This window comes from Hippoglossus stenolepis, chromosome 5, assembly GCF_022539355.2.
Source record: "Hippoglossus stenolepis isolate QCI-W04-F060 chromosome 5, HSTE1.2, whole genome shotgun sequence".
Classification (NCBI taxonomy): Eukaryota; Metazoa; Chordata; class Actinopteri; order Pleuronectiformes; family Pleuronectidae; genus Hippoglossus; species Hippoglossus stenolepis.
Genome location: NC_061487.1, coordinates 28,380,327 through 28,391,789, shown reverse-complemented (window position 1 = coordinate 28,391,789; position 11,463 = coordinate 28,380,327). Strand labels below are relative to the sequence as shown.

General features: G+C 50.5%; 1 protein-coding gene across 1 annotated transcript in view; it reads right to left on the bottom strand.

Annotated features, from left to right (window-relative positions):
* Window positions 1-715: 715 nt before the first annotated feature.
* The window catches only part of LOC118109556 (zinc finger protein 609), a 28,556-nt gene continuing 17,808 nt past the window's right edge, over window positions 716-11,463 (bottom strand). Inside the window, exons 3-9 of the mRNA XM_035156779.2 lie at window positions 7,761-7,986; window positions 6,840-6,927; window positions 4,200-6,354; window positions 3,403-3,784; window positions 1,871-2,224; window positions 1,491-1,569; window positions 716-1,228 (exon numbers count right to left, since the gene is read on the bottom strand). Of these exons, the coding sequence (XP_035012670.2) occupies window positions 1,496-1,569; window positions 1,871-2,224; window positions 3,403-3,784; window positions 4,200-6,354; window positions 6,840-6,927; window positions 7,761-7,986 (3,279 nt within the window). The 3' untranslated portion in view covers window positions 716-1,228; window positions 1,491-1,495. The remainder of the gene's footprint in view (window positions 1,229-1,490; window positions 1,570-1,870; window positions 2,225-3,402; window positions 3,785-4,199; window positions 6,355-6,839; window positions 6,928-7,760; window positions 7,987-11,463) is intronic.

Genomic DNA, 11,463 nt, shown 5'->3' with positions numbered 1-11,463 from the left:
ATGTGTCTTCAGAGTGGTGACATCACACTTTTTACCTCCAGTCATTTTCAGCAGGTTCCAGATGTTTGATCGTAGCGAAACTTAAATCTTTAAAAACACAAATTCACTCAAGTAAAAACTCAGATCATTGTTTTTTTTAAGGAAACTGAATACGTGACAGGTTTCGACCTCATCACACACTCGTTTGTTTTCTCACGACAACCTTCTCTCAGAAACGCCCCCCCCCCACCGCTCTGTGTTCATTAAAATATATTTATTTCTAATTTTCTTCCTGCAGCAAACCTGCTTCTGCTCAAGTTTTGGGGGGCGTGTTTGGTGGCCAATGAATGAGGACGTGAGGTCGAGCGCGGTTCCACCAGCTACAGGTTTAATATCAGATCAACAACAGTAGAAAAACAGAGGATACAGACAAAAAGAAGAGTAGGAAACAGCATCAACAGGCTCTTTAAAATAATTCCTCTGTACAGTATTTACACACACACACGCACGCACGCACGCACACACACACACACACAGAGTACAGTACAGCTACACACTGAGGAGGGGGGGGGGGGCAACTCCCCATCAGTCTGAGGCTGCAGCTTCAGTCCAAACGCTGCCCTCTGATTGGTCCGTCCTCCTCCATCCACAGTGTTTTTTTGTTTTGTTTTTTAATTTTCGGGGGAGGTGGAGACACTTCCAGGTGAAGGTGTGGCCACGTCCTGTGTGCTCCTGTGGGTGTGGTCACGTCCTGTGGGTGTGGTCACGTCCTGTGGAGTCCACGAGCTGAGAGAGGTCAGAGGTCACGCAGATAAAGACTGAGGGTCAGAAATATGAGGAGGAAATAAAAACCTGTGAGACGACTCGAAGGCTCGGCTCACGCAGGACGTCATCGAGACTCTGAACTCCGCCCAGAACTGTGAGACCCCCGCCTCCTTAACAAAATCAACTGCTCCTTTGTACGTCCCAAACGACCTGCCGCACCATGTGTCTCCACCCCACTGCGTCCACTCTGTCCTCAGTCTGTGAGTCAAATCCTCTGCCGCCCGAGCACCAATCACACCGTCTGAAACCAGCAGGACCAGTAGAACCATGGAACCTCTGGTCCAGTCCAGTGAGGGGCAGAGCCACGGCTGGACGTCCAGCCAGAGAAATCAAACCAACACTAACACCATTGAACTGATGTGTTTCCTCATGTGATCCAGTCACATGACTCCGGGCAGGGTGGAGGTCAGCCAATCAGGTGTGCCTGTTGAAGGTGAGAGGACATTATTGGTGAAAAGGACCAACACACAGACACGACCAGCAGGTGGAGCTGAAGGGCTAGCTTTTTACCATTTTATTCAAATATCTTTTTATTGCTCAACATAATCTCTTATTCTCTCCATTCACAGCCACTCAACCACCACCGTAAACTAAACATGTCCACTGCAGGTCAGACCACTAGAGGGCAGTAGAGACTGCAACACCACAGGAATCCAGACAGGGTAGGAACATGTAGAGTCTCTTACCGTTCTCACCTCCGTGCGGGGGGGTACATGGACGGGGCGGAAGCTTGCTGACTGGCGACGATGGCTGAGGAGGAGAGACCTGGGAGAGAGAGGCACACAGATGTAACAGATCCAACATGGCCGACAAGTCTGAACTGTTCTGTGTGTAGAATTTAACGTGTGTAACGAGGTGTCGTGGTCGTCACATGATCACAAGCATCAGGTTTTTCAAGACCTTAAGAATAACGCTCTGAAGTTTGAGTTGGAGAGACGTAGAGATCCCACTATAGAGCTGCATTATGGGAAATGGAGGACCCAGTGTTTGTGGAGTCAGGATGTTTAATTTAAAGAGCCAAAAAGAAAATATATATATTTTAGTTTAAAGTTGGTTCAAGTCTCACCTGAAGCGTAGGACAGGTCGTACTGTCCCGACAGCAGAGGGTATCCCAGGTGATGATGCGAGGGCAGGATGCGTTGGGAGGGTGAAGATCGCGGTCGGTCGCCTTCTCTTTCTCGCTCTCTGTCTCGCTCTCTGTCTCGCTCTCTGTCTCGCTCTCGTTCGTGTGGCGTCTTGTTGTCTTGGATGGACGGCGATTTGCTCTTGTAATGGCTGGCGTGCTGCTGCAACAGGTCCAGAGCTTTGGCCTCACCGGACGGCTTCACCGTGGGACTGGACCTGGAGGGTTTCTCACCCTCTTCTCCCGCCCCCACCTTCCCTCCGTACGAGAAGGCGTAACCGGCCGGCAGGTACGAGCCTGAGGAGGAAGGTTTCAAAGTGTTAAGGTCCGCAGGTTCAGTAACACATAATCAGCAGGACATCAGTAACAGAAACTCCTGAATATACGTATTAACTCTGAAACACCACCTGTACGAGCAGCAGGAAATGGAACAATTGACAACTTGATTAATCAATGACACAAGGAATTGGCATCGAGGTGAGAGTCATTGTTCATGAGGTCAAACATGATGAAAAGAACTGAAAGATGAACTGATCTACTGGAGATGGAGAAGAAGTCAATCGCCCTTTGTAGCAGGTGTACGTACTGTATGTTTAATATACCAATACATGGTACATGGTTCTCTAAGTTTTCTAAATTCTCTCTGTTCCCTGTGAGTTCTCTCTTTTCTTTGGGTTCCGTGTTCCCTGTGTGTTCTCTCTGTGTTCCCTGTGTGTTCTGTGTTCTCCTTTTCTTCTGTGTTCCTGTGTCTTTTCTGTGTTCCCTCTTTTCTTTGGGTTCCATGTTCCCTGTGTGTTCTCTCTGTGTTCCCTGTGTGTTCTGTGTTCTCTCTTTTCTTTGGGTTCTGTGTTCCCTGTGTGTTCTCTTTTCTGTGTTCTTTTCTTTTTCCGTGTTCCTGTGTGTTCTCTCTGTGTTCCTGTGTGTTCTGTGTTCTCTCTTTTCTTTGGGTTCCTCCTGTGTTTCTCTGTGTTCCTGTGTGTTCTGTGTTTCTTTTCTTTGGGTTCTGTGTTCCTCTGTGTTCTCTCTGTGTTCCCTGTGTGTTCTGTGTTCTCTATTCTTTGGGTTCTGTGTTCCCTGTGTGTTCTCTCTGTGTTCCCTGTGTGTTCTGTGTTCTCTCTTTTCTTTGGGTTCTGTGTTCCCTCTGTGTTCTCTCTGTGTTCCCTGTGTGTTCTGTGTTCTCTCTTTTCTTTGGGTTCTGTGTTCCCTGTGTTCCCTGTGTGTTCTGTGTTCTCTCTTTTCTTTGGGTTCTGTGTTCCCTCTGTGTTCTCTCTGTGTCTGTTCTTCCTTTTCTTTGGGTTCTGTGTTCCCTCTGTGTTCTCTCTGTGTTCCTGTGTGTTCTGTGTTCTCTTTCTTTGGGTTCTGTGTTCCTCTGTGTTCTCTGTGTTCCCTGTGTGTTCTGTGTTCCCTCTGTGTTCTCTCTTTTCTTTGGGTTCTCTGTTCCCTGTGTGTTCTCTCTGTGTTCCCTGTGTTCTCACCGGGGTAGTTCTGCATCATGACGGAGGGCATGCCTCTGTAGCCGGGGTGGCTGGGCTCGTAGCCCTGGCTGTAGGCGTAGGGTCCGTGCATGTAGGGCATGTAGCCCTGGTGCTGGGCCAGGGGGGAGGAGAACTGCATGTGTGGGGGATGCGGTTCCTTCCCTCCCCCTCTGTGCTCCTCTGGAGGCAGCTGCGTCCTGCCCTCCGCCCCCTCCTTCACCTCCTCTTTTTGGAGGCCCTCCTTGGGCCGAGGCCTCTCCTCCTTCACCTTCCTGTCTCGCTCTCGCTCCCTCTCGTCCTTCCACCTGTCCTCCTCCTGCGGCTTGGGGGCCTCAGAGTATTTGTTGGGGTAGACGTAGGGCCACAGGCGTGAGTCGGGTTCCTGAGGAGAACAACAGTTCAGACGTGTGACAGTGGAGCTCTATAAGAACTGAACAGTACAACATATACATCGTGCTACAAAACCACTGTGTGTGCGATGAATGAATTTAGTGTGTAGCACCTGTGTGATACACTTTTGTGAGTGTGTGTGTTTGAAACAGCCACTTGTGTATGTGGACTGTGATATGAGGGTTTGTGTATCTCATGTCCCCGTCTGCGTAGAGTCCAGACATCCAACACTAAATCCCACCCAACTATCAGGAAGCTGTTCTGGTCTTCAGATTGATTTTGTCAACACTGAACCAGGATGGACTTGGATCAGAATCACGACCTGTTGCACCAACAGATTTTAAAATCCACGAACAAAACTTCTCTTACAGCAAAACTCCAGCAACCGTGCACATCTGTCCTCTTACCTGTCTGTACCACATGGCGGGCTCTACACCTGTCGGCCTGCCTGACTCCACCCCTGGCTTAGCTTCCTCCTTCCCATGATGCCCTGCTTCACTCAGCTTCATCTTAAGACCCTCAGGCTGGGCGGAGGGGGCTTTGGCGTCCTCTCCCTTCGCCATGATGACGGACTTGGCCTGCTCTGAAGTTGGCAGGGGCTCTTTAGACTTGGCCGGGTTCGGCCCCCCCTTTGCGCCCAGGTCAGTGAGGCTGGGGGCTCTGGACAGCGTGGGGGGCACAGAGGCTTTTTGCTTCCACTCGTCTTTCCCAGCAGCCTCCCGCTCTTTGCCCTCAGGCTTCTTGTCGACCTGCCGATGCCTCTCCTCGTATTGCTGGCGGTAGGCGGGGTTAGAGGCCAGCAGGTGGGCGTGGTAGGCCTGGTCAGCTGAGTAGGAGTAGGGGGGGACGTAGTACTGGTTGTAGTACATAGGCTGGGTGTACATGTTGGGGCGCTGCTGGATGACTGAGGGCTGCTGGAGCCCTGGCTCCACCTTCCTCTCCTCCTGAGGCTCCACCTTCAGTTTGACCACCTCCTCCTCCACCTCTGGCTCCTCCTCCTTCTCCTTCTTCACCTTCACCTGAGCTCCCTCCACGTGAGGCGTTGCTGCCGGTGCTGCCCCTGGGCTGGGGTTGGGGTAAGTGGGTGAATAGTAGGAGTCATAGTTAGGGTAGTAGGGTGATTCCTTACTGGGCGGCTGAGGGGGGAACAGCGCCTTCTTGGCCCCTTCGCGAGGCCCCTGTTCAGGCTCTGACTTGACCTTCACGCCCTCCGCCTTCCCCTCTCCGTCATCCCCTGCATCAGAGATGTCGGAGTAGGCGGGGCTGCTGGTTTTGACGGATGCGTTGTCGGCTCCGTTCTGGTTGAGGTGGGGCGCGAGGCCGGCCTCCATCCGGCTGGCCGCACCGATGGACGGGCTGGGTGCGTTGTCCGAGAAGCTGTACACCTTGTCGGCCGCGGCCTTGATGCTGGCCAACCGGCTCTGGTGAGCTTCTGTGGAGCCGTTGAGCAAAGTGTCCGACGCATCAGAGTATGGGCTCTTCCCCTCCTCAGACCTCCCCCCCTTACACATCGCCTTTGGACTGTCCCCCTCCTTCCCCCCCTCCCGCTTCTTCTTGTCCTTCTTCTTCTTGTCCTTGGCGAGGGCGGGGCTGGACGCGGGGTCAGCCAATGGAGGAGGTTTGGGTTGGATGTTCTTCAGTTGAGGGCTCTTGGGAACGGACTGTACCACAGAGCCCAGAGAGGGGGAGGACGCCTGCAGGGCGCAGGGAGAGGGGGCCCCAGGGGCAGCGGGGGCCGCAGGGCGGCCTGGCTTTAAGCCTTTCGGAGTCCCTTTATCAGGCTTGCTCGCCATCTTCTTGGCCTTTCTGTCGTCCATCCCGTCATTGCTGGCCTCATCAGTCAAACATGCTCCCTCCTCGCCACCGTCTGTCACCTCGGGCTCAGGCTCCCCTGCTTTCTTCTTTCCCTTTGACGTTAGCTTCCCTGGCGACGGGGAGGAGGCGTCAAAGCCTCGTCCTTTAGGTGTGGTGGAGCGGGCGGGGGAAATGGCGGCACCGTTGCAGGAGGCGAGGTCAGGATGGAGGGCCGGGTCGTCCCCGTATTCACTGTCTACGTCCTGGTCCAAACGGACGTCGTGGTCATTATGGGCTCGAGCCTGGTGGTACTTCAACCCGTTAATGTGCTTGTACTTCTTGTTACAGTTGGGGTGGGGGCAGTCAATGAGCATAGGGGAGGGGCAGGTGCGGTCCAGCTGTGGGGGGGGCAGGGGATCAGGTTTACCTCCAGGGAGGGGGGGCGCAGCACCAGTGGAGTTCGTTCTCATGCGTTTCGAAGCCTTTGTGTCCTCGGAGCTGGAGGTGGGCTCCATATCAGAGGCAGGTTTGGTCTTCCTCTTGGCGGAGGACGGGCTGGCCTTGGCGTCCTCGGTGGCGCTGGTTGTCTGGCTGCCTCGTCGCCCTTTGCTGTTCGCAGCAGCTCCACGAGTCTTACTGCTGCCGCTGCCTTTGTTGTCGGAGGAGTTGCTGTTGTCATTCAGCAGCGTGTTGCTGCTGGGACGCATCCTCTTCCCCCGACCACGACCGCTCCGCATCTCCACGTCACTGGTGGGAGACTCGCAGAACCTGAAAGCACGACAGCATTGGTTAGCAACGGCCGCGAGGAGGAGGGGAGGGGGGCTGGATTAGCCCGAAGGGAAAACAAATATATAAATAATATAAATAAAAACTGAAATCTCTCTAAGTCTCTCGTATCTCAAGAAGCGTTCATCTAATCGGCTTCACACTTGCAGTCAGTGGGGGGGGCAGCATGTTCTATGCATGTGCAATTGACAGCTCAGATCATTTGATTGGTTTGTATTTCACCATATGGGACTGACAGACATTCACAGGTGTCACAGGCTGATCTCAGTCATGTCAACAACAATTATAGACCAATTGAAAATGATAAACACATACTGAGAGAATCTTCACTGTTTATACAACCAGCATCTCAGTGTCAAACTCCAGCTGCAACTAGAATCTGCACGATCATGTGACCTCGAAGAAAAACAATCCCTGTCAACTGATAATCAGATTACTTGTTTGAGTTCTGCAATCTGTGTGTGTACCTTGGTGGGGCCCAGTCATGTCTGGTGCAGTCCAGCAGAGTTCCCACATACGTCTTGTTCCTCCAGGTGACGTTCACAACCAGCATGCCTACACACACACACACACACACACACACACACACACACACACACACACAGTTAAACTCCATGTCAGATGTTTCCCTTCATCAGAGCTGATCAGAGTCTGAAGACTGGAAGTTTTGAAGTTATTTGGTCCAGCTGCTGTTTTTACATGTGCACATCACATCATTCATTTTTAAAACACCCGTAAAGTAAACAGTTTGTTTTTTGATCTCGAGGCTAAAAACCTCAAACTGTGAATTCAACATTCAAAAGGTGGACATTTCTTTAAAGGTGAGAATCCAAGAATCTCACAGTTAACACATAGCTTAAGATTCACATTAAAAAAATAAATATGTCATAAAAGACAGAAGTCTTTGTAATTGTATGTGAATTCCCCTTCATCAGGATGTTGATGTCTCAGATGTTGTCTCCCTCATATCTGTCTTCCATTTTCTTTCAGACATGTTTCTTTATTTCAGATGATCTTTCCTGTTTGAGCTGAGCTCTCGTTTAGAGTTTGAATTAATTGTGATTTTTTTTTATGTGCACACAAAAAACTACTACTGTTTGGTCATTTTTTGTATCCACATAGAAAATATTTGAAACCAAACATGATAATTCTATCACTCATCAGCTGAGCTTCTGTTGGAAGAACTCAAATGAAAGTTGAAGCCTGTGGGACAGAGGAGAGAACATTTGTGGATCTGAGATTCCCACAGTGGGATTATCATTATTTTTCACAGCTGTAAATATAAATGTAGAAGAAACAAACAGAGCCTTTGTTCTGACCCCTCAGCTGTGAGATGTGTGTCAGGATGATTTATCCTGTGTCTGTTTTGGAAAGAGCGCTGGTCTCACCGTCCTCCGTCTCCTGCCACACGATCCCCTCCAGGTTCACACTGGTGCCCGGCTCACAGGGTCCGAGACACTCTGGCTCTGTGGCCAGCGCCGCATCCGCTGTGTTCACCGCTACGGAGCGCGTGCGGACCATGATCTGCTCACAGGGAGACGAGATGTCGCTGTTGGTGACGGGAGCGAGGAGGTGGAGAGGAGGAGGCGCAGGGGTGGAGACTGGAGACTCCATCTGGAGGAGGGAGACAGAGGAAGTTTAGGTTCACAAGCACGGAGGTCCACACGTCCCACATGACGGAAAGAGGCGACAACACAGGCTGAGGTATGAACGACCCAGTTCTCATCACTGGTTTCCCAGCAACACACAGAGGAACAAGGTGCGATCAACACGTTCTCAGACTGAACGTGTGACACAGTGATGCTCATGCAGCAGCTGGAGGAGCCAGAGCTCCACGTGACGTCCTGTGATCATCAGGACCTGCGATACACACACTTCACCACGGACTTGATCTGATTACATTAACAAAGAATCAACCGTTTAGTCAAGCAAAAGCATAAAGTGATAAATAAAATAAATTAGAGTCATCAGGAGACGACCCCAGACTGAGACAAGAGAGCAGATCGGTTGAATCCCTTCACATTCACACACTTTCACAAGAGCTCCAGGACACATTTTCAGACCAACTATCCAAAATCACAGAGTATTGAGTTTACGATGATCTGCGAGATCCCCACATTTGATGTGATTGATCCACTACCTCATTGATTATGAAGTGAAAACTGAAAGTCTGCTCTATTTCGTAACCTTGTTTTCTTATCCTCCGATTCCAGATTTCCTGATATAAATGAATCAAGCTCCTTTCAGACTAACACGTGACGAAGACGTCAACTTGGAAACACGAGGAGGTTCCAGATCTTTTGGTGATGAGGGCCGACGCCGGTGTGGATGAGCTGTAAACAACAACACTGATCTTCCCACAGCTGCTCTACAGGCCCCGCCCCTGCTGCTCTACAGGCTCCGCCCCTGCTGCTCTACAGGCTCCGCCCCTGCTGCTCTACAGGCTCCGCCCCTCACCTGGATGTTCCCACATGTTCCTACGAGTCTAACCCAAACATCTCCTGCTGCGTTCTTCATGTGAAAGGAAAGACATGAACTCCAGAAAATGTCCAGAAAAAATTGGTTTCCAGACTTCATGTCGGAAACCAGCTCAAACTCACTACAATGGAAAAACTGAATTTTTGTTTTCATTAACCTAAAATATCCAAAGGTTGCACTTCACTACCTGATTAACAAAACAGAATTTTCTTTTCTGCTCTGGAAACAAAATGATAACAGACCAACATCAGCCACAGAAACAAATCACACACTCTCGATCACCAGAAACCTTAGTCACCGGATTCTCCTCCTCCTCCTCCTCCTCCGCCTCCTCCTCCTCCTCCTCCTCCGACCTTAACACAACACACAGAATCCTCTATAGCTCCATTAAAAGCTCATCTATGATCGTCTGGTCATAAAACTCCTAACTGACCAAACACCAGCAGGAAGTGAGCTGCAGCTTCTGTTACCTTAACAGACGTGTCATCATCCGAACACTTCCTCCTGAGCTGCAATGGGACAAAGAGAGAGGTGGGGGGGTGAAGAGCGACAGATCCCAGGGGGAGGGGTAACCAGGTAACAGCCAACAGCCGACACCTGATGCAGCCGTGTCCTGGGAGTTTGAACCAGTCCGCTTCAGCAACATACAGGCTGTCAATCACGTTAACCAGCCAATCAGCTGCCAGGGTGATGCTCGCCGGCAGCTGCTCTCAGTGTTCGGGGCTTTGGAGCCGAGGAACATGACGACTTCTCTGCTGATCCAAACACTCAAATGAACACACAACATTTGCAGGTTGTGCTGAAGAAAGAACAGATTATTTTTTAATGGAGCGAGTACGCATCGAACTACAGTGTTGCATTATGGGTTGTTTGTAGCCCGAATGCCTTTCAGAGTTAATCAGTGTTTGTTCAGTCCAGTTTGACCGGCAAGAGTCTCTTGAGCTGCTGTCACACGTCTTTAACGTCTCCTGATTCGTTAATGAAGAAACGAAGCAGAGAGCAAACAGACGAACGCTAAGTCGGTCACAGATGATGAGCTCAGAGAAACTCAGGGAAACTCAGGGAAACTCAGCTGACTTAGAGAAACTCAGAGAAACTCAGGGAAACTCAGCTGACTTAGAGAAAAGCAGCAGGTGGAAGCAGCAAATGTACAAATCGACAAGTTTAATGGAAACAGTAACAAACACAGAAGTCTTGGTGACTTGGTGTTACCTCGTTCCTACAGGCGTCACGTCTTCCTCTCTGCGGACGCTCGGACGGACCTGAGGAACATGTCTTTTTTCTGATGCGTGAGGAGCTCAATCGTCTACCGGCTGGTTAAGAGGGTGTTGTCTTGGTTACAGAAGAAACCAACCATCCAGCCCATCACTCGCCTCTTTTAGAATAAAAAAAACCATGGCTGCCTGGAATGCTGGGAAACCCCCCCGAAGAGCAGAAAACCCACCAGCCAGCTCTCGGACACACTCCACCTACTTAGGGGCGGGGTCTGATTTACACCCCCACTATTGGCTGCCGAGTTCACACCAACAACACAGCCACAGCTCGGCCTTGGCAGAAGAACGCCGGCCCCCGCTCCTCCTCTCCATTCAGTCAGAGAAGTATTCATTACAACACGCCACATTCCTTTCAAGGTCACTCACTCGCTGGGAGAGAGATTAGTGACACTGATCAGAACTTCACAAACACTGAGACGCCGACAGAGTGGATGTGATCCCCAGGAAACATCAGTCGACCTGCTGACACTCGGCTCGACATTAGACTCAGATTTCAGATAAAAGTCCTCGTGGTTTATTCTTCTCTAACAAACTGTGGATAAAAGGAAGAGACACTGAATCAACTTCAGGAGGCGTCAACTACATGTCCCACAATGCACCCCAGTTAGAGGCTCCGGCCAAAGACGTGTTTTCATTTTAAAACTAAAACCAATTCCGTTCAAACTAACACCTGAAAACACCACGACCAGTCACATACACTGGTCATGTGGGGTACACAGGAAGTAGATTGTCTACTCTGCAGCTGGTTGCTCAAGCTGCTTTCAGATGTGCACTGAACTCCGCCTGGCCTCATCGTATCAAGCCTGCAGAGTCAGGAGCAGTGTGAACAGGATCCTCCCCCGATTCACTGTGAGTGGGGGGGGGGAAGAGCTTCTAACACGGGACACAAACACGAAGAAACAAAAACAATAATAATATCTCCTGCTGAACAAGTGGTGTCATAAAAGTAGAAGACACCAGCGAAGATGTGAAGAGAGCTCGTGGTGATACCGGTGTCTGTGTGTGGTCAAGAAAATCACATGACCTCTGCAGCAGAGGGAATACGTCACTTCCTGTCTCCGTCTGCTGCAGCCGGTGGAAAACCTGCTGCTGTGTTGTTCAGCTGCGAAACACAAACTCTGGAGAAGCTCTGGAGACGAGTCTCTGGATTTTACCAACAGCTCATGTCTGAAAACGGCGACAGAGTGAAGACACACGATCTGATGACAGAAATCCCAAATGCTCCCCGACAGTGCGACAAAGACCTGAGGATGTTCTCCACAGGGCTCGACCGTTCAAATAAATTCCATCATTTTACTTGATGTCTCCTTGTTCTGAAGAAACCCAGTGTACGATACAT